Source organism: Condylura cristata, unplaced genomic scaffold (assembly GCF_000260355.1).
Source record: "Condylura cristata isolate star-nosed mole 26May11 unplaced genomic scaffold, ConCri1.0 scaffold00009, whole genome shotgun sequence".
NCBI lineage: Eukaryota > Metazoa > Chordata > Mammalia > Eulipotyphla > Talpidae > Condylura > Condylura cristata.
Genome location: NW_004567110.1, coordinates 33,127,368 through 33,151,798, shown reverse-complemented (window position 1 = coordinate 33,151,798; position 24,431 = coordinate 33,127,368). Strand labels below are relative to the sequence as shown.

At 35.9% G+C, this 24,431-nt stretch overlaps 1 protein-coding gene across 1 annotated transcript in view; it reads right to left on the bottom strand.

The window, feature by feature from the left end:
• Window positions 1-12,271: 12,271 nt before the first annotated feature.
• Window positions 12,272-24,431, bottom strand: part of TMEM64 (transmembrane protein 64) — a gene marked incomplete at its 5' end in the record, with an annotated part of 24,088 nt that continues 11,928 nt past the window's right edge. The window contains 2 exons of the mRNA XM_004679742.2: window positions 12,272-14,487; window positions 19,561-19,716. Coding sequence (XP_004679799.2) covers window positions 14,296-14,487; window positions 19,561-19,716 — 348 coding nt within the window. The remainder of the gene's footprint in view (window positions 14,488-19,560; window positions 19,717-24,431) is intronic.

Below are 24,431 nucleotides of genomic sequence, written 5' to 3'. Positions count from 1 at the left end.
GGGGGGAATGGCATCATTATGGGGAACTGAAGGAATGCAGATTTGCCAAACAGGGAAACAGCTCATTTAGTTCATTTACAAGATAAGAAGAAACAGTTTGTGCAATTGCTACACATCTGTGAGAGAAGTTTTCTTTAAAATAGAACTTCTTTTATGCAGTTAATCTTATGTCTTGACTTAGTCCTTGGTTGTTGTTTGCTAATAAATATTTATGCTTCCTCACCACTTATGCTGTTTACTGACTACACAATTCATGGTCACTTTGGGAAAGGAGTTGTAAGCCGGATTACATTTAAAAGCTACCTTTCAAAATATTTCAGATTTTGCAGTTCCCTCTACCCCCCCCCCCAATTCTATGCCCAGGAAACCAGATTTGTCACATAACACATGCCCTTTGGGGACGGTTTTCTTCCTGTGGAGATTGTCCATGTTATTACCACTATCAAGAGATGGGGTGTGGTAGGAGGAAGTACAGGCACGGAAAGGTTGTGTGTGGTAGGTTCAGGAACATCAAGGAGCAGTGTGGCCTATTTCCTTCAGAGGCTCACCTTTCTCCTCCTATGAAGGTGGTTATCCAGGTTATGGGAAGAGGACCTTAATATCATCTTTATCTTTTCCTCCTTGGAAAGAAGGTCTGTCACTGCCAAGGCTCTAAACAGGTGACTCCCAACTCAAGGTCTCTAGCCCTCATTTCCACATAACTCCAGGCAAGCATTTTCTGTGGCTTTCATGAAATCTCCTTTTGGGACTCTGATTCTCTTAGATCTACATGTCTCCCAAAGAGTTAATCAAATTCCCCCTTGAAACACACCCAACCAAATCTTTTTCCTGGTACTACTTCATTTGACAGTGGCCCATTAGTATAGTGTCAATAAGCAATTTTAAAGCCACCTTTGCTTCTCCCTCCCTGATATTTGACGTGTAATCAGGTATCTGGGCCACATGATAGATAATTTGAGCTCCAAAGATGCCCCCCGCCACGGTAGTAAACCAACAGACACATGTAAGTTGGCAATCACTGTGTAATTATTGCAAGCAAGAAGTGAATTTTTCCTACTCTTTGACTCATCTGCAACATGTTTATATTTACCTAAAAAATTTCTTTTGTGGTAAAATCTGGAAAACTGCAAACTGTATTTCTAGATGAGTTTCTGTGACTAAGAATTGTGAACAGATCATCTTAAACACAATGCAAATATTTGAATATATGTTTTTTATGCGTCACTACACTTTTATTAACGTCAATTGGGATTAACAGTTGGGTTCCCCTGAGCTGTTGCTAAGGTGTCCAGGATTCCAAATATGTTGTTTTTCTTTCATTCTGATACAGAAGTAATGAGAAGTCTCCAAGTCACTTCATTGTTCCTGACACTGAAGGCCCTTTAACACCCAGTGTTTCTTTGTCAAGACAGCATATCTGTTCTGTTTTTACTTTCTCCTCCCCTCCCTCCCTTTCCTTCTTCTTTCTTTTTAACTTACATGCCTCAGTTTTACAAGTAGCACTTTTTAGTAACCCTATTCACCCTGTGTACATTGTGGCACCTCAACATTCAAGCCACACCATTTGCCAGTTCTAATTAATCGGAAAGTAGGTAGTTCACATGGAATGATTTATCAAAAATAATTAATGCTTAATGCTGTCAAGATTTCATGGTAACTTCAGCCAGGATTAATGTTGCCTAATGTACAGTTAAGCATAGTTAATATTAATCATAAAAAAAGGTCTATGGAAGCATTTTTAGCCTTTGCTTTCAAGCCTTTTTTTATATGTAAAACTTGCACAAGAAGCAACACAACATATAACTACATAAAGTATACAAGTTATCACTTGCCAGAGGATTGCTGCATCTGTAAATTTGTTTTACTGTCAGAAATTAGGTAAACACACGTTTATTTTCTCTAAACATTTTCTTTGCTAGAAAGCAGTGTGCTGATCTAACTCTTCCGTATCATGGCACACAGAGAATACCATCATCTCTGTGCAAGGTATTACATGATATAATAAAATTGGGTGATTTGTTAGTGACATTTTGTTGGGGTGTGTTAATATTGTAAACTCATCAACAAAACCTTTCCAGTTACAGGTATAATGATGATAATACTTCCGCTCACATACACAACATTTTTGCCTAGAAACAAAAGTATTTTTAAGTTTAGGAAAGTAAGTTATCTTATTTTCCTAACAAGAAAATCAGACAGTTTTCTTACTCCCATTGAAGTATATATGTACATGTAGTATATGCATATGTATATCTCACAAAATTTTAAAACTCGAAAAAATATAAAGAGAACTTTTACAGTGGAACAAAAAAAAACACTATAAAAGCTCAATGAAATCCAGACACTGTTTGCCTTTTACTAAATTATTTCTGTTATGAAAAGGAAAACATGCTAGCTTTTATTATAAAATGGGACCACATTTAAATCATTAGCATAATCTATATAAAATATTACCATGTATCATTTACACAGACTAAGAAATCATTTAGATAAACATACATTTGAATGTTTGGAATCCATTCAATTAAAAAAAGAATGTTTACAGTTTTATAACTGTTTTGCAGGATATTTCAATATAATGATTTACTTTTCTTTGCATTTCTAAAAATGTGTTTCTATACATCTAAAATAAATCTCCTGACTCTTACAAAACAAGTCACTTAAATTCAGTTTTGTTGTAGAGGCCTCAGCTATTGTAGAACATGTTAAATACACTGAGCAGGAGGTAAATGTTTTTTCTTTTATTATACATTTTATTCAATTACAATTAAGGGCCCTCTCTGGTGGCTCAATGGGTTGAGGCACAGCACTACAAGCTGGCAGCAGCTGCCTCAGTGCCAGTTCTATCCCCAGCCCCCCAGAGGTGACCCACATGGCGTGGCTGACCTCTTCTGACCCGCCCCCTGCTCCCCTCAGCAGCGTACTTCGTCCATCGGCCTGTTCTGCTCCCCACTCTGTCTCTGGTGAAGCCTCTCAATCTTTTTTAAAAAATTAGAATTAAATAGTCATCATTTCAGAACTTGGGAAAGAAACAAAAAGGAAAAATATTTTTTTAACTATAGGTAATATAGAAATAACTTATTTTAATTTGTAGTAGTGATGATATAAATCACAATTAGTATGACAAGATAGGCCATAAGAGATAACGTGGGACATTGAAAACTCTAAGAAAAAGAAAATGCAAACAAAATACATTTTATACAAATAGCAGACAGGTAAGATACTGCAGTTGCTTATCAATGACAAAAAGATGTGCACCCATATTAGGGAACTGGACAGCAGGGGGGAGGCGTTAATGGGTGTTTCCACCTATTTCTCTTACTAAATACATGCACATTCATACAGTTAAACAAGCAATGACCATGTTTTAATGAATTATGAAAATTTCTAACATGCAATTACATTTAAAAAATAAACAACTAAAATTAAGAAAACTCCTAGACCCTATTGATCACTTCCATGATACTGAGCTCTATAATAGCCTTACTGAATTGTTACAAAATGTTCAGAAAGTTTCTGTTAAACTCACAGGAAATTTTCTTGTTTTCAGTAATTCAGAGAAAGAAATATCTTGTGCTGTGACATAATTATGAGTATTTAAATTATATCCCCTGGCATTTACATCACATATAAAAGAATTCTAAAGTCAATATTTTGAATATTTATTAAATCTAATCCAATGAAGTAAGAAAGTCATACTCCATCTTCATGAGGTCATATTAATTTCCTCTCCAGTAGCAATATCATGTACCTACTGGGTGAGAGGCCCTGTTCAGGTGCTGACAACTCAGTGAGGAACAAGACAAGCAGCAAGACAAAGTGCATCTCAGAAAGCATGAGTTTTGGTTGTACATTAGGAGGCATCTGTAGAACTATGAAACATTTGATTTGCATACATCTGCATTAGCTGAATGCTAATCAGGATCCCTGGTCTACTCTAGGAAAGAGAAGAAAGACAGTTGTGTGCAGGCCAGGAACAAGGAGGAGAGACTTTCTGCAGGCTCCGCCTTGGCTGTGAATGGCAAATGCCATTTAAGTAACTCAAGTACACTGCTACTAGAGATTTCTTTACTGACATTTTAAAGGTTTAGGAACCAAGTATTCCATCTATGTTCATAACCGTGAGTCCAGAGAACATAGACCTGGAGAGGGATCAGTGCCAAAGTCTATTTAGTGATGCCTCCCCTCCGTCCCCCCAAGCAAATGGCAGAGAAGTCTTTCTGTTCAACTGACAGATTAGGTAGATTCTTCAAGACTTTTAACATTAGTCCTCTCACGATAATCTTGAGTAGAGGTTATACAAAATACTATCTTAGGAGCACTGGGACAGATTCATCTCAGAAATACTCTGTCATCAACAACATTCATTTTTCCTGCCTCTACAAAGAATTGTTTTTAGCTCTATTTAGTCTTGTTTCTGTTTTCCTACTGCTCTGTTACTGGGGTACTCCAAAAGGCCTAGTCCCTTCCTTTATCTACAAAATGTCAGTGGTTTTTATTCAGTCTGTGTAACAGCAAACATACGAAAGACACAAAAGCAATCTCTGTTTGGTATAGTTCAGTTAAAATTTTTCAAATAAGTATGGTGTGTGAATGAATGCTTAAGCAGTCTGGAAGTTAAGAATTGTATATCTTAAGAAAACTCGCATTTACAATTCACTCTGATGATTACACTAATAATGACTTGAAAGTGAGAGCAGTCTTCTCCCTTATATATATGGGAAAGCACCTAGTTACCTGTTTGTTAACCAAGGAAGCTTCTAATGAGTCCCAGGAGAAATAGAGTTATTCCCAAAGTTCTTATAAGGAATGAGCTTACTGTATGTGCAAATTAAAAACCAGATTTAGAGCTAAGACTGTTTTAGGACTCTAAAACAGTAAAGTATGCTGCTGTAAGGAAGGAATGATCAACACAAGTAGACTGTGGGAAATTTAGAACAGAGAAGGAGCTCATAAACCCAAAATTCTGATTTACCTTCTGAGGCAACATGCAGGCCTTCCTGCATTCCATTTTAGAAGTCTGGGACAGATGAGTCATTATTTAAATTTGTTCTATCATAATAGATCTCCTTAGCTACCTCTTGATAATCCATAAATGCTAGATAGAGGTCATCAGAGTTTAGTTTGTGGACAGTTTTTTTTTTTTTTAAGATTTATTTATTCATACAGATCTGGGGTACAGGCCAGAGATACAGGGGTGGTGAGAGGATTCACCAGAGACAGAGTGGGGATCAGAACAGGCCAACTGACGAAGTACACTGCTGAGGGGAGCAGCAGGTGGGTCATGAGAGGTTTGCTGTGCCATGTAGTCACCTTCGGGGCTGGGATCTAACTCATGCTGAAGTGGCTTTAGCTTTTCAGTGCTGTGCTTTAACCTGCTGTGCCACCAGGAAGAGCCTGTGGACAGTCTTTTAATGTCTATTCTTTTTCTGCCAATGATCTCATCCATCTCAATGACTCCTAAATTTACTATTCCTAAATGTGTACCTCTGCCCCAGTCTTCTAAATTCTAAACACAATGAACCAATTGTCTACCAACACTAGTAATTCCCAGAGTTCTTATAAGGAATGAGCTTACTATACAATTATAACAGGTCTGAAAATAGAACTCTTGAATAGAACTCTGAGATAACTTCTGAAGCCTATTATTTCCTCAGTCTTTCTGACTATAAAAGCATTCATTCAGCTACTAAAGCTGAACTACCTTTAGTAACCCCTTTTCCTATCCTCCATATATAGTTCTTCATTAATTTTATCACTTGAATCTATCTTTGCTTGCCCCACCTGATAGCCCAGTTTTTCTTATCTGGTCAATAGCCTTGCAATTTATCTTCAGGGTTTCCTTCTTTCTCCCTTCTCCATATTCCATCAGATTTACTTTCTGAAAAATAATTTCAAGTTTATTAGGAAATTGCAAGCATAGAGCAAAGAACATTATTTTTCTAAACCAAATTTCAAATATGAGATTCGTTTATTATCTCTGAATTCTTCAGCACTTCTGGACAATTAGTACCATCTAATACAAAGAACCAATTCAAAAATTTCCATTATTTTAATACTATCTCTTATGACTGAATAATTCAAACACATTGCATGGATTTGTCACAGCTCTTTACTATCTTCAATCTGGGATAGTTTCTCTCTCTTTTCATCATAATCTTGACAACTTCAAAGGCCACTTTTGAAAACCAGTTATCTTTGATAAGGTCCTTCAGTTTGGCCTCGACTAGTGCTTACTCACAGAGAGATTTAGATTATGTATTTGGGCAGAAATATCACAAAAGTGATGTTACTTTTCTTCCATATTGCATCATCAGATTGTTATTTCAAAGTCTTCCAAGAAGCAGATGCCAAGTTGGAAGAACACATGAGACTTCCTGGGAGAAATGCCTGTTAGGTATAAAGGGGAAGAGGCAGAAGTTGGTTGGAAGAACCTTTAGAAGACCTATGTGGCTAATTGAGTGGTCTATATTATAATCTATGACTACTATCTGTAAAAGAAAAAAAGGGAGAATATTTCAGGCTTCCATGTAGTTCTTTGACAGTCCCGGCCAGAAGGATGGGGTTTTTACAGGGAAACAAACCCCCATCAAGTAGGACTGGACAGGCAGAAATATCTCCACCACACTGTGATGGGCTGGGGCGGCCTGGCAGAAGTGTGAGTTCAGTCTTCCTAAGGACAGCTGCAGAGGTGTCAGCAGGCACCAGCTCTCTGGAAGGAGATCTCGGCGGGAGCTTCCTTACTCAGCACAGGGGTGGTAGTTTTCATTCTAGATATCTGATATTTGCTTGAAGCTGGTGCCAGACAGCTTTCTCTACTATAAGCATGGTAGTGGCTGATTTCTATTTTCTTCATTATTTCTAGACTTAATATTTTCATTTTTTGTAGTTTTATGCCCACTTACTAATTTATTTTTGATCAGTGTGAACGAACATAATTTTATTTGTAGGTTAAGACTTAATCATCATCACTTATGTCGGTGCTCAAATTGTCCCAGATGTGGCTAGCCAAAATCCGCTTAAGCTATTTCTTGTAATTTTTTTTTTAGATGTTCTATTATTCTTTGAGCATTTCTTCTCTTTCAGCACAACAACCAGCTCCATGCTGTGGGGTTTTCCTTGTTCTGAATACTTCAGAGCATTTAAAAAAAGTGTCACTTTCCCTATCTTCAAACTGCTCCTACTTAAGTCACCATCCATGCAGATGAGACTTCACAGCTTCTCTTTTTGACACCCTCTTTCTACATTTGTCAAATTTATCAAACATCGCGTTTTATTATTACTATTTTAGTATGTATTATTAATGTCTTTCTTGTGGCCTTCATTTCTACCCAGGTCAGTTTTGATTCAGATCGATAGTCTTGACTCCAATTCCTGATTTAAAATGCAGACTCAATCATGTCTTCTTGATTGATAAAGGCCAAACTTAATATCTTAATACTTTATAGAAACGAAACTCTCTCTCTCTCTCTCTCTCTCTCTCTCTCTCACACACACACACACACACACACACACACACACACTCACTCACTCCATCTTTCAATATTCCTCAGTTCCCTCTATGTCTAACTGAATTGAACTGTTTACATTGCTTTCTTGTGCTGGTATCCCTGGGATGCCCCTACCTCTCCTTTTCCCTTGGACAATTATGTATCCTTCTAAGCACAACTCAGTTAACACTAACCATGGACCACGGCCCAATACCGGCTCCTTTCCCTACTCCCAGTGCTCAGTGTCAGCCACAACTCCTGTTTCTAATTCACCCTCCTGTTTCTATAGTGTAAAACTTTGCATGGACCTGATCAAATTTACTGCAATTGTTCCTTCACTTTTATTATTATATTTTTAAGATTTATTCATGCATACAAGAACTGGGTACAGGCCAAAGATGTGGAGATGAGAGGATTCACCAGAGTGGGTAACAGAACTGGCCAATAGACTGAAATACACTGCTAAGGAGAGCAGCGGGTGGGACAGGAGAGGTCTGCTGCACCATGTGGGTCAGCTCCCTGGCCAGGGATGGAACTCATGCTGCGGTGGCTGCAGATAGCTTCATAGTGCTTCAGTTTAACCCATTATACCTCAAGAGGGCCTCCTTTGCTTTTAAGACTTTCCCACAAATATTGGAAGTATTTCTCAACTCCTAAAAGGTTGGGTTTTGTTAGTATCAGCAAATGCTGATGGTGTACACACTACCTGCAGACATTGCTCTCAGCATTTAACCTGTATTAACCTTTTTAAAACTAATAATTACCCCACACATAGATAAGCTGTTATCCAGGTGAGGACACTGCTCGTCGGTAAACTGAGAGGAGCGAAATTACTACTTAACTTCTCAGAAGCACATATCCAAGAAGCAGTGTACTAGGATTTGAATCCTGGCAGCTGGCTTGAGAGAGGGCAACTAGGCATTACATCACTTTAAGTACTTGAGCAAAAATGACTACTAATTGGAATATTTTAATAAAAGGATGAATTCCACCATGCCAAAGAAAGGACTAGAGGTTCATTTTACTTATTTTTCTAAGTTAGTACATTTTTTTCCCTAAATTTTTTTGGTTTTTCTTTTCATTCTTTTTCTTTACCCCATCCCATTAAAGCTCCCAATCCAGCTCTCTACTACCATCTTAAACTAATCCATCTTAAAGTAATCCATCTTAAACTAACAAGACTCCTTCCCTACTTTTTTCCTATTCCTTTATGGGATAGCATATATTCACATGCTCACAAACTCATGTATAGAAACTTACATGCATAGAAAAGGAAGACAAACCATCTCCTCAAAAAAGCAGTATTTTTATTTAGTTTTCTGCCTCATTTCATTCATAGAGCACTACTTCCTGTGACTCCTTCTAACTTATTGGCATATAGCTAGTTCTTCCCTTCTAATGTCAGTGTGAGTATATACCGTGATTTGTTCAGCCACTGATCTCTGAACTGTGTTCACTGTGTTTACAGTTGTTTGACACATATGAACAATGCTGCATTTAATACTGGATATCAGGAATGCCAGTGGGAAAATGTGGAACAGCCAGCTGTGGATTCCAAGGAGGATGTTTGCAGGAAGCTCTGTCATGGTGTTTGTGAATTTTCTCCTGCTCTGCGGGAAGACTCAGGCCATTCAGTTCCTTCTCAGCTTCTTGGAGATTAGGGAGAATTGACATATTTTGGCGAGGCCAGTATCAAACATCTGTTCAGAAGCCCACAGATTTCACAGCAAAGTCTTCCCAGGATGTGGAGTGTTTTCAGTCCTTCCTCCATATTTGTGCTATCATCTAGGGAGAAAACTTGCCAGCGAGCAAAGCCTCATCTGCACCCAACAGGCAATTGACACCGGCAGACAAGTGGGGAAGGAAGATGCCCTTAAATCAGAATCTGTCCCAAGTCCATCTAAAAACTGGATGTGCTGTTATCACATCTCTCCCAAGCAAAGCCCTTTATATATTGAAAATAAAATGTGATGACACAAAATCAGTTCATTAACTTAAAATCAGAGTAATGAGCTGAAAAATTGAGTGGAAAACTACTCAGTTCCTTGTCATTGCTGCTGAGGTCAACACAGTGTAGGACTCTTAGAGATAATGAGAATGAATCAGGCTGTGCCTGAAAATATTCCTATTGAGAATGGCTTTATAACCAGGAGAAACAAGACCAAAGAAGTCCATTTGATATTTACTACTCTATGGTAGTCGTGATTCATCAGGTTAATCAATTACATTAAAACATACCATTCATTGTATATCTATTCAAGGACTTTTTATAGTTTTCAAATTATTCTGTTTTGGCCAATATATATTCCACTTGCTCTCTTCTATTCAGCTTCTCTACATATTTTGTATTTTTTAAGCCATACATCTGGCAGACAGCCCTACAGATGATTAGCTACTTGTAAAATTAGTTACTCGTTGGTAACATCCAGTGGACAGTAGGATTAGCTACTCAATTTGGGTAATCAGCTTTGCTGAAACACAGCAGAATAAATACAGAATGACCATATACACACGCATGGAAATACCCACAGGCACATGCTAGCCCCAAACGTGTCCAATACTTAACTCATAACACAGTATACTATTTATGTATGTTTCTTGCACTCAGACAAGAGCGAGGGCGCAGGGCAAAAAACAGGGAGCATGTGCTCTACCAACACTGGTGCCTCCCTCTCCAACACTGCTGCTGGAAGCTTCCTGCAACATTTACCCCCTGCAGTGTCTCCATTTCATGTTCTAACAATTTAACCTAAAATGGCTACGCAAGGTTTACATTTGCCAGTGTGGGACCTACTAGAAATAAACAGGAACAAATATTATTCTGGGTACCAAGATAAAGTTTTATGGCAGCTGAATGCTCCCTCAAGGAATCAATCATTAAAAAAGGGTAGAACCAATAGGTGAGGGTGTTTTGAATGGTATCAGACACATTACTGCAGCCTGGGACAAATGACTAAGAATCTTTTGACTGGCAGGTAGGATTTTATGACTAGGGGGTAGTAGGAAAAGAAACGATACCCCAAACGGAAGCATGAGTGAGATGTAAGGCATCAAAATCATTGCTCCACAGGCTCTCTCTGAGAACCGTGACAATCTCTACCATGAGGCGTAACTGGCATTTCTTGGGAGAATCTCCTCTTCCCCCAGAATCTCTCCCTCCCACAGGACATATCTCTATACACAGTACAGAGGGAAAGAAAGAGAAGAGAGAAGGAAAATAAAACATTACCTTTTATTTTCTCAGGCACACAAGTGATCTAGGATACCAATTATCAAGAGATTTTACTGATTAACCTTTAGAATAATCTATTTAAAATCTTCAGCTACCTTAGAAAACAGTTTGCAGCAATCATTTTTCAATTCAGAAATACCAGGTTATAATTTAGTTTTGGAATAAGATAACAGTTTATATTCAGTATGTGAGGTTACTGGAACTCCTGAGTTTTAAACTTTCTGTGGAACAGGTGATTCCTTCCCCTTCCTTAAAGGCTTTTCAAAGTAAAGATACCAACCTTAAAAAAACTATATTCTGAGTAGTTTATTATAACAGAAGTCAGCAATATCTACTGTTAAAGCCAGACGTTATACTGACCACCACTCTGATACAGTGAGTGGCCTCTGTGGGCAACAGTATTCCATCCCTGAGGCCGTCAACATAGGTCAGTACCATGTCGTCGTTCCTGAGGCTCACATAAACCACGTCAATACTCGGTTTTAAACAGCATGGATTTACTATGCAGCTAAGGATTTCCCTGCACCACCTGGCGCATACCTAGTGACTTCCTCAAACACTATCTAGAGATAGTGTCATGGATAACAAATATTGACACATATTAAGCTGTAGCACCTTTCCCAAGAACAGTCCAAAGCAGCACTGCATACTGACAAATGCTGGAATATGCTTGCAGCTACACCACTAAGTTACAGCATGGTAAATACGAGTTACTGAAATTAACAGCTTCACAAGGAGGAAAATATCTTAGTCAAACACTTGATCCTATCAAGGGAAGCCAACTTACAAAAGTTTGGGGTTACTGGTACAAAGTATATAAGAAAGGTAGGGCTGGCTCTGATCAAACACACATAATCACTTATGAAATAAATATACAAAGATTTGCATCTCCTATTTTCACAGGCCAAATAGTGTAAATTTCATGTTATTTCACAAGTCAGGTCAAATTAAAATGAACATGAAAGCACACAATGAATTATATACATTTTAAGTGGCTATTTTAAGATAATTTACATGATAAGATTGGCAAAGAGTAACCAAGATTATTACCAATAAACCAAAAAATGTTGGAAATTTCAGAAACGACTCCCCCCCACCCAAATTAAAAAGAACATACCTTTTATCAGACTTGGAAATCAGGTATTCTGTATACTTCTGAAAATGTGTGAAAAGTAACTTTACACTGCATTTAAACAGTTTGAGAAATCCAGAACCATTTATTTTATAAATCTACACTTTATGACTGGAAGCAACATTTGGGAAACATAAAAGGATCCAATAAAAGTTTGTTACTGCCATAAAGCTGAGAAGCAGAGTTAAAGGTAGAGTGAGTAAGGCTTGATGATGCTGTAGTACAATTTACTGAGAGCGTATCTAAAACCCAACCACCAGAATCAGCCATCAAATAGCATGACTACAATGGATTTATTTACTTGAAGGTGGAAATGAGAAAGGAAAGGAAAGCTACCTCTTTAGTTTCATATTTTAGAAACAGTAAATCCATACTATTTTAAGTAAAAATGATGATTTTATTATATAAAATTATGATTGGCAGAATACAGAAAAATTGTTTTGCCTTTAAATATTTATTTAAATTACCAAGCAAAATGCAACAACTGGAAGAACTCATTACAAGCTACCAAAAGGTATTCATTTGGTGAAATTATTCAAGTTACAAAATGCTAAGTAAATAAATGTACTTCAAAATACATGAACTATCCCAACTATGAAAGTAGTGATCTCAATGATTTCTTTAACAAAACTAACCAACAAACAAGAAAGCACAAGATAAATATTGTCAAGTTAGAAAATAACCAAATGTATTGTTCAGTGGGATTGTTAAGCTAAAACCATTTAAAAACACAATTAAGCATGTAATTAGATTTTGAAAAAAAACTAAGAATATTCCAACGCTATGCAATTTTTCTACCAATATAAAAGAAAGAAAGGTTTGGATGCCAATTATGTGGTATAGACGCAAGTCCCTTTAGATCATTTGCACTGTGGTCCTCTTGGTATGGATAAAGATACTTATGCATTGCAAAAGAAAAGAATAATAGCATCTGCAATAAGACAATTAAAAAACTCAAAAACCACCTACATTAAAATGATCACCTCTAGCATAAGGCTAGATAAACCTGCTTCCAAAATACTGTATTATACTTTAATAAATCAAGGCAAAGTTTTTACCCTAAGGAAAAGGCAAGTGGGAGGTCTCTGATAAGCTGGAATCTTCAAAGCCAAGAAAGAGATAGTTATTAGAAAATTCTCATTATCTATAATTTTGGTTGTAACAATAATTGTTAAATTTGCAATGAAATTACTTTAAAAAAGCAGGGTGATTAATGAATAATACATATGCCATCTGTGAATCATGTGCCAATTTGTGTATGCTATATTCCTAAGTGCTATTAATAAATATGCTCAATTCATGCTACAGGAGAAATAACTTCACATTTCAGAATTCCTGAGTCTTACCAGAGAAAACAAGTACCAAAAACAAAGTAAATCTACTCTATGGTAGGATAAGTAATACTAATCTGGGGATTGAATTAGCATTACATTTACACTTTAAAGCTAAAGACTATGGGGACAAATATATATGTACTTTAATGGAATTACACACATGATTTTAAAGCTTGGTTTTTTGAAAAGGCGTGTTGATCAAACAAGGCCACCTGAGTGACATCGTCAATGATGGTAAAGCCCACCATTTCAAAGAAATGATATCTTTATTTCAAAGCCTAATTTTGAATATAAAAAGAAAAAGTAGTTCATTTTAATAAAATGTTTTTAGTAAGACTGCAATGGGACAGCCCTTTGATGAAAGATCTAACAAGGGTAAAGCCAATGCAATGAAATTAGAACGCAGGTTCTAATTTGGGCCACCACCCATTAAATAATTTCCCTTTTGCTTTGCATATTACACAGTGAAAATAAAAAGGTATCTTAAGAGCACTTCAGTCCCACAATGTAGGATTTAAGCTTGTGTAAATGACCCTGCAACAATGTGATGCTTGCAAATATACATTCAACCAAAAGTTAATGTCTGTCTAGTAAGGAGAAGGGAAGCAAAGTGGTCCCACTTTTAAAGCAATAGAACAAAACAAAAAACACTGATTATCCTTTCTGGAAAGACTATGAAAAGCAAAGAACACCTAGTAAGATTACACAATTAAAAACATGTATGTTTACTCATTCTAAGTAGGAAAGATGCATATAACTATTCATGGATTTCATAAATAAAGACTTTAGGCAGAAAAATATTTGGGTTATTTCTCTGTAAGTTCCCAGAAAGAAAATAATTAAAAAAACAAAAAAATCACTAAAGTGCAGACCTGTAGGCCATCACAGGCATACAAATGATAAAGGGGTGCAGCCAAAATTGCATCTACATTTACACTTACATATCCAGAAAAGGATTCTTGCTTTTAAAAAATTGTGCAAGGTAAAAAACTAACCAGTTTTGTTTGTGCCGTAATACAATTAGAACTTGTCTCTGCCTACCAGTAAGGTGACTGATAGACTTTAGACAGCACACTGGGATCTTGAAAATCACACATTTCCTTAGAGTCATACAATGTTGATTCCACCCCCAGACAATGCGATGGTCCTCTTGCTGTAGAAGGAAGAGCCAGTGGTATTTGGTTGATTGCCTTTAACCAGACAGGTTTTCATTTCCATTTCGCAAGCTACAATGGCTGCATTCAGTTCCACTTGAGCTCGATGGACTACATAAAACATGAGGCCGATACTTATAATAATCTGTGAATAAAAATAAAACATTACAGTTAACATTTTTTTTTTACAGAGAAGGGGAAGAGAAAAATCAATTAATATTTGCCTTTGAAATGTTTCCAAGATGTTTTTCAAACATGGCCAGGAAAGATTTTCTCAGTAGTTTATCCATAGCCAACCTTGGTTGCTATTCTTACTAGAAATAGGCAGCAAAATCTATAGCTAACAAATTTTTGGTATCAGATAAAGAGAAACAACCCTTTTAGTCATTATAAATGATGTCTTCTTAAGTCACTTGATTCTCTTTACTAAAAAGCTTACTTCAAGCTCTACTGTCTACAATAGAGGTAGGAGCTGACAAAACTTTTTAAACGTAATTAGAGTAATAGTATATATATTGTATTATAAATTTCTGAGCCCAGTTAAAGATGTGCTACCATTTGCAAATGAATTACCTGATGCAGCCAAAATTAGGTATATTAAGAACCACTTACTTTCACTAATGCCAATCAGTTTCCAAACAAATTAAGAAATGAGATATGCTTAAGGAGAAACAAAGGACAACACAGTAATGAGGGGAAAATTTCAAAGGGATACTAAAAAAAAATTTCAAAGTCAGGATTCTAGTTTTGGTTTAGCAATTTACTAGTGATATAATTTCAGGAAAGTCCCTTAAACCACCTGTGTACCTCCCAGTGTCCAACAGAAGCTTTCCCTCTGTGCTTGAGCATTCTATAGACAACTCATCAGTATGCCTATACAGCTTCTAAACAGTACTTGTTTTCAAGTTCATTTGCAAATTAGTTCTTCAGCGTTTGGAACAAATATTCTCAGTAAAACAAGGCTGTAGCAGGTGTTGTTTAATATCTCAGCAAGTCTATAATGGATGAGGTTTCAACTACACCTAAGCATAATTTTAGCAATTTCATGGGGAAGGTATGCTAAATCTAAGTGTTTGAGGGAGAAGGGCAGAGATAGAGTGAGGAGCACACAGGAACACACAGGCCTTATGACAGAACACCATTCAGTGAGTGCCCACTAATCAATACAATTCTAAGCAAATTAAGTATTTTAAAAGGGGGCTGTTAAATCTTGTTCTCTTCCCAAATAAGCTATACTTACTGAAAACCCTATTTGATGTTTAGTGTTTAATGATAAAAACACTAAGAGGTAGAAAAAATATTACGAGAACTAACTAGGACAGGGCATGGATGAGATGCTAAGTTCTGTTGAAAATGTCCTGAATCTGAAGGGCATATCAGACAACCAAACAGTGTAGCAAACGGGTCTAAGCCATGCAAGAAGATTGTGTGACCGTTATGTCTTAGGGAATCCTTCATCAAATACACATAATGGCAGCCACCACTGTAACCGAATTTTCTAAGAAAAGTTATCTCAGTGAGAAAACTTAGGAAAGAATATGAAGAGCACCTGAGCGCTGGTGAGCCAGGCAAGCCGAAAAAGCAGTCAAGACAGTGGTATCAAGGAAGCTAAGAGAACAACATATTTTAATAACAAAGATATGTACACAAAGTCTTAGTAGTGCCAAAAGGTCAAAATGAGAAGGGGTAAGATATCTGCTTTAAATAAGGTTAGTGATGACTTCAGATAGAGTAGCCTACAGGCTAGATGCGATAAGGCCACAGAAAGTTAGTTTATACCAGATGGAAAACCTTTTCTGGTTTCCAAAAAAGGGGAGCTAGATACATCTTTAAATGGAATTTTCCCAGGATGGACTTTTTGATCCTGGGGCCTGGCAATGTGGACTGACTCTTTCAAGATGCCCTCTTTCTTAGTCCAATGAAATATTTAATATAAAAAAGTAAATAAGGCCCTCCCTGGTGGCGCGGTGGGTTAAAGCACAGCACTGAGAATCTAAAGCCGCTTCCTCATGAGTTCGATTCCCGCCTGTCCCGGAGGTGACCACATGGTGTGGCAGACCTCTCCTGACCCACCCGTTGCTCCCCTCAGCAGTGTACTTCGCAGATCTGCCTGTTCTGCTCCCCACTCTGTCTCTGGTGAAGCCTCTCGCCACCCCTGAGCCTCTGGCCTGTACCCCAGTTCTGTATGCACAAATAAATAAATCTTAAAAAAAAAAAGTAAATAAAAGACATTATTTTTAAAAGTTTTTTTATTAAGATGAGAGAATCAAACACAGGTAGAAAAACAAACTTACACTGGCAGGTCCTCCCATCTACTGGAAACAGCTGGCTGTATAGGCAGACCACAAGAGGACTAGTTGGTTTCTTAGGGGAAAATTGAGGGTTTTCCCTTTTGAAAGCTTGTAGCAATCTCATGAGAATGAAGTGGGAAGTAGGGGAAGGACTAAAATTTTGAGGAGAGTGAAACTAAGTTTGAAACCATCACTTAGGAAAATGTGGACTGAGAAAACAGGAAACAGCTGATATGGGCAGTGTTGAAAAAATAGCTGAAGGTTTTTAACCATGAGAAATATTACCAATCTGGTTGTATGTTTTTCCCAAAAGAAAAGTTACAAAGCAATAAAAACTTGGATTTACCCAGGCTCTTGCTGGTGGTTACATAGAAAAATATCAAGCATGAAAAAGAGTAATTGGACTGACAGACTATGAAATCTAGGTTGGATTTCACAGCATTAAGACAGATGTGCCTTCCTCTGAACATCTATTTAGAACTGCTTTAATTTTATGGAGATGATGGATTCTGTTTAGATGGCTATAAAACTCAAAGGCAAATTTCTGCTCATTTCTAGCAAATATGAAGGAACATCCTGAATTCTCTAATTTTAAGTAAGCTTCATCCATTTCCCAATGATTACTTCCCCTTCAAGATGACTTCTGTGTTCCCTCCTTTTATTCTTTATTGAGTATATCTTTTGTAAGGTATATTAAATCCTCCCTGGAGTAAATTAAGTTATAAGTAACATCAACAAATCAAGACCTAAGACTTTACTTTTATTTGTTGTGGTTTATACAATTTTTCACAAATGCCTGGACTAAGAAATAGCTGTCTTTCACCCACCTTGTATTTTACTTAATTTTGCAAGGAATAATAACTCATTGGGAACAAAGAAAATTTTAAATTTTAAGACATACCAAATGACAAATGTATGAACTGTTTTTGTTCTATTATGACTCCACTGGTTATAATTGAGTAATTGCTAAGATATATATAAGAACCAAATAATGAAAATCTCCTAAACGTCATTAATAGGAACATTTAATTACTCCAACAAAAATATCAAGGTGGGAAAAAAGCTATTTTAGGAGGATTGCTCACTTTCAGGAAACTACAAAACATAAAACATGTTTGAATATACTAGAAAATAGCTACCTTAGGTTGCAGCATGTCAGAATCTTACAGTACCTTGGGATGATTATGAATATAAGCTATAATGTTGATAAAATGCATAAAAAGCTTAACATGTGATCAAAATGCTATATTAATAAAATAAGTAATAACAGAACCTCAAAACCTTGATTTAGGTTAAAAGAAAATAGCTCTGGGAAAAAAGTACTAAAGAAAAATAAAAACGACTTCCTAAATATTAAATGTAGTACAAAATTTTTCTTAAAGCAAGTTCTTTTATTTATAAATTTTACTTTTAGCTCAAAGTAATTATTCCTGGGCTTGTACTTTATTTTTTTCACTAAGGTGCAGAAGCACAAAGAAAATTAAATTTATCTAAGTATTTTTTAATACTAAATTTGTAATATGATACCATTTATTGAATAACAGAATAAATTAAAACTAACCAGTTCAGGGGTCAGTAAGTGTATCTATCTATTAGTCCTCTGCACAGTAACTATAGTCTTCTGATGATGAGCACAGGCTCCAGAGCCTTAGTTCAAATCCTACCTCTTAAAGCTGTGACAAATTACTATTAGTGGGCACTGGTATTCTAGTTCTTGGGATCAGAGATGGGAAGCTTGACTTGGGGCCCTTGACATTTTGGATAGTGGAAATATTCCTGTCATGGCTAATTTCAAGCAAGCACTTATTAAACTGGTGGGAAGAGATATACACAATTGGTTGGAGATAATAAAAATACACAGTTGTGAGGGTTTTGGTAAGGCATCAAATGAGCTTAAATGTAAGGCATATAAATAAGAATAACTATCATCATCATCATCATCATTTTACTGAATCCTCAAATATTATAGAGATTATATATTTTGGTAAATTTCAGGAATTAACTATACTATGACTAAGTAAATTTTTAACTCTTCCTATATGCAATTTAAGGGCACTGAATAAATGGCTAAGGACCCCCCTTTGTGGGGACCTTTACTCCTTCATAAATCTCTTATATGGAATTATATGTACTTATACTAGCAACAATGATTCACTAGACAAGTGTTATTTGGGCTTGTAATGGGATACTTTTTTTTTTTAAAAGATTTATTTATTTGTGCATACAGAACTGGGGTACAGGCCAGAGGCTCAGAGGTGGCGAGGCATCACCAGAGACAGAGTGGGAAGCAGAACAGGCAGATCGACGAAGTACACTGCTGAGGGGAGCAGCAGGCGGGTCAGGAGAGGTCTGTCACACCATGTGGTCACCTCCCGGGCAGGCGGGAATCAAACTCATGCAGAAGTGGCTTTAGCCTCTCAGTGATGCGCTTTAGCCCACTGCGCCACCAGGGAGGGCCGGGATACTTTTTATAAATAGCAATACATTCCTAAAAAAATGCCTTGTTCTATATAAAATTGTATTAGAAAATTACATTGTTTGAAAAATACTATAAGAAGATTTGAATAATCTGAAGACAGATAAAACTCCACCCACCAAATCTCACTATAATTAACTTCAAAAACAGTATTAATAATACTGCATACAAACTCAGGAATATTTCATTTAATAATGACTTTGAAAAAAATCACTGCAAAAAACTATTTTAGTTATTCCCTTTTATGAGAATTTTCAGTTAAATATCAATACAACTCTTTATACCTCCATATAACCACAATTAAAAATAAAACTACCAAAATATGAAGTAGTTTTGAAAGAACAAGATAAGATATAAAAGAGAAAAATCTTAAATTATTTTCAATAAGATGTGTTAGGGTTAAATAAGCAATGATATAATGGGGGAAAAATACCTTTTGCCTTAAACTTACCTGTAAACAAAAAACAAAATATCCACTAACACTCTGTTCTGCAATGACATCTTCCATTGTCCTCAAGGTAGTACCCAAGTAAGAATTCAGAAGCTGAGTAGGAAGGAGTCCAACCGAAGACGCCATCAGATAGTTGGGTAAGGAGAGATCAGTGATCTATAAGAGTAGATCAGAGGAAATGGTTTAGCAACATTCAATTTCACTTTGTGAAATTATCATTGCTAGTGGTTTTTCCTCAGGAGTAGATGAGAACTAAAATACTTCATAAAACATTCTCATTCTTAAAAGTGATCACAAGGCAAATGCATGCAGAATATAGAAAATTTAAATGATAATACATAGAAAAATGTTAATATTCTATTATTCTATCATTAAAAGATAACATTTGTGACCTTTCCTTACATACAAATAAAACATGCACACACATAATCACTTTGTAGAAACAACTTTGTGTGTCTGCCACATGTCACTAAGTATCAGCAGACTTAAATGTAGCATGGTCACTGGAACTCAATGAGCTACTCTGGCTCTAAGTGTATGTGTGTGTCTGTGTGTGTTTCTTCTGTAAAACGAGGATAATTACAACCTTACATAGTTGTTAAGATCATAAATATTTATATAATATCTAGCAAATGACCAACACACACACAAAAAAATCATAATCCATGCCATTATACTACCACAGTGTGAATGTAGCACAACTGAGCAATACTGCTTTGAGACATTTAGACTGTTCCCTTATTTTGTTTCTTTCTGTGTATATGAATGCATGTTTATTTTTGCTATTATAAATTTAAAAATATCAACGATGAGAAGCAGTGTCTAAAACTGTCCCAATAAATCTAGTACTCATACCTTGTATGATCCTTTTCCCTAGAATGTGGGTTGGACCTTCTGCTTGCTTCAAGTAAACAGACTACAGAAGAAGTGATATATTCTTTTCAAATTAGGTCATAGCTCTCCCTCAAGTAGGCAAGTAGCCAGGTTTTAATACATCTGTGGAAAGGATCCCATTGCAAAAACTGAAGTAATCAGTCAATAGCAAACTTGAGCTCTGTCAAAAGCCAGAAGAGTGAGACTGGAAGTAGTTTTACCCTCAGTCAAGCCTTCAGATGACTGCAGCCCTGGCTAATACTGTGACTGCAGTATTGTGAGAGAAGCTGAGTCAGAGGCACCCAGCTATGCTACACAGAGATTCCTGATTCAAAGAAACCAAAGTATAAGTATCTGTTGGTTAAGATACTCAGTTATGGAGTAATCTGTTACACAGCAAGAAATGACTATTATAATATGCATCTCCATTATTTTAAGATAGGACACTAGGAGAGGAATTACTGGATCAAACAGTAATTTTTGTTTTCCAGAAAAGTTCACACTGATTTGCAAATCAGTAAGTTATGCATCCACTTCATTATACTCTTACCAATTTTCAGTACTACATTTTGCAGTACTAGTTTGATAATGATCAACATGATGTTTCATTTATATTATCTTAATTCATATTGACATTACTTTTAAGTGTGCATCTTTATGGTTTTATTTGTTCACATTTGCCTATTTCATTAGAATGCCAAATATGTCTTATTCATAAGAGCTCTTTCTATATAAGAATCATCTTTTGTCTACATATGGCAAATAGTTTCCTCTAAACTGTCTTTTAATTTTAATTTTTCATTCTAAATTTTTATATAATCAAGTGGTATCAATCTTTATTTTTCCACTGTTTAGAAAAAGTTTTAGATTGTACTGTATTTACCAACATATTTTTTATTATATTTTCAATTTTAAACATTTAGCACTTAATTCTGAAATTTATTTGGATTCAAAGTGAGGCTATAGCTTTATTCTTCCCCTTCCCCAGTTGCTAATTTTCCCCTCATTAATTATTAGATAACCAATAACTTTAATGACTTGTGATGTTTATTATATTAAATTACTGTATATAAAAGGATCTATTTGAAACTCTGTATTTTCCACAGACATCTTAAATATTACAGGGAAATTAAATTGTGGTAAAATTACCTCTTAGTATTTGATAATTTCATGTTCTTTAAGCCCCTTTGTTATCTTTAAAACTGTCATAATTATTTTTACCTATCACTACTTTGGGAGATACTTTGGGATCATTCTTTCATTAAAAAGAAAAAAAAACAGTAAATATTATATTGGGATTAAGAATAATTTATGAAACTGCAGTCTTGAAATCTCCATAATATTTGGTATTCTTATCCATGTTTCTATAACTATTCAAAACTATTCACCTCTCACTATAAGTTTATTAATTTAGTCACACATCATGAGTTTATTATTAGTTTATTCTATGTTGATGTCATCGATATGAATGTTAACTTTGAGAAGAATTTTCCTATGTCCCCATCTGGAGATATAATAATGGCATATAATAAATCCATTGATGACTTCTTTTACAGAATTTAGATATGGTATTTAACCAGCTATATATTATCCTACAATTGCAATCTAATAACCATATAAGTCATATATTCAATAAAGTGACAATTGATATTTGTCAATGATTGACCCTGCCAGGTATTCTGGTAGGTATCTACAAGAGAAATACAACTCCCATCTCAAGAATTTACACACTTTCTAAAAATACCCACTACCTACCTCAGAAACAGGCAGTTAAGGGACCTTGCAAAGTACTACATTATAGAGAATTAAGGAGTAAAGAGGTATTAAAACTAGCTATAAAAATGGGGGCCAAAGGACATCTTTGTGGGAAAAGGCATTTAAGATGGACAAAAGCCAAATACAGGTTTATCAGGCAAAGATAAATAAGATGTTTGAGGAGGAGAAAGAACAAGGACAAGGTAGTAAGGGAATTATAAGTTGTATTATGATGATGGCAATAGAGTGCGGATTGTTTATGAGGCTTGTGCAAGGGAATCTTATAAAGACTGGGAGTGAGGACAGTAGCTTTTTTACTCACAATAAACCCCCTTTAACCAATAGAAAAATAGTAAAGTGGCAAATATGCCCATTTCTAGGGGTCTTAAGAGAAGGGGAATAAGTTTGTACTCTGCAAAAAGCATGGGGTGGGGGGGGGGTTGGGGCGGTCTGTCTAATCAAGGCATGACAAATAAGGACTAAGTTGTATGAAGGTTCTTCTGTCAGTGTGAAGTACATGTCAAAGGTATAAAATGAGTAACTATAAAAATAAGAATTATTACTTGGCAGTTAATAATAAAGCATGGTATCATGGAAATTATCTTTTATGTAAATATTAAGTGAAACTCCAAAATGTTAAAATACAAAGCTTATAACTGTTTTCTAAATGTAATAACATTTCTCTAAATAGACCACATAATTGATATTCTCAGATGACATCAATAATATCTAAATGGCTATTTAAAGAATACATTTCATAAATCTGAAACAACTCTGCCACTTAATTCTTCCATAATATCTTTGGCCAAAATATAAATCAAAGTTTATCAAACCTTTTATGACTGAGCAAGCCTCATCTTAGGGGAAAAAAAATGTTATTATTTATATATATTTCCTTTTTGAAGACTGTATATCTAAAGAGCAAAAAAAAAAAAAAAAACAGATTATACCCACTCACTCTCATCAGTCTTACCAGAAAGTGGAGGGACCTAAACAATGGATCTGTATATTACACACATTTTTTCAACTAACTTGAACAGGTTCCAAGTTACCCTCATATGGCAAGCCCTACAGGCCATGATCCTGCTCAAAACCTACATCTAGCTCAATTTTTGGCAAACACAGTTAATTTAAAATATTTCTCCCTACAAAGACCCAATCAACCTTCTCTTCCAAATAAATCTTTACCCACCAACTTTTGATTTTGTCTCTTCATCCTAATTTCTATAAAGGCACTAAACTGAGTCTAGAATATTCCCATTGGTATTTCCATCTGCAATACCCTGGGATCTTAGGTCAGGATGGTGCTACTCTAAAAAACTCTAGAAATCTCAACCTTGGATGTCAATGTTATCCATTGTGGTTAGTTGCTGACCAGAAATATTCCAGTGAGGGTGCCAAGGATGGTGACTACTACCTGACTGCCATCCTTCCATGCTTTTAAAACTCCAGATGTATCACAAATGTATATTCATCCTGCTCTCAGAGGTACTCTGATTTACTTAGAGATGTAATTCACTGGACCAGGAGGGATTAATGTAGGACAGTAGTAACAGTAAATAGGTCCTGTAAGCAAAGAAGTACCATCTGAAAAAAAAAAACAAAACAATTCTGAGGAGCAAGAGAGGACTTATCTCTGACATGGCATTTTTAGAAGTGACAATAAGAGACCTTTGGCTTTACCATTGAGGATACTGGGCTTGCTGTCCTCTCAGACACAGCACGGGATAAAGCTCCCTGTCACTCTGCCTCAAGCTTCCCACTTTCTCAAACAACTGTGTCCACTATGAATTTACTGGTTTCAACACAATCAGAAAGTTTAATACTTTTATACAGAACATATTTACACAGAGCTAGTGAAGAATATAAAGGCAATCTGTATAGGGAAGAATTCAACCTTTATCCAAAACTCTGAATCTAATAACAATTCAGGAAAATGAGACCTTGTGGTATAGGCATTTCTTGGTTTCTGTAATAGGGATGCTGTTTATTGACAAAGTTACTATTTATTGATAAAATATGTATTTTTTCTGTACTCAAAAAACTATCACTAATTCAAAAACAGTTGGAGATCAGGGAGAAAGTTAACAAATAGTAAGTACATGTTTACTTCCAAAATAATTTAAAAAAATATTCCTTTATTCTAAGATTTTTTTTTTAAAGATTTATTTATTCATACAGAACTGGGGTACAGGCCAGAGATGCGGAGGGTGAGAGGATTCACCAGAGACAGAGTGGGGAGC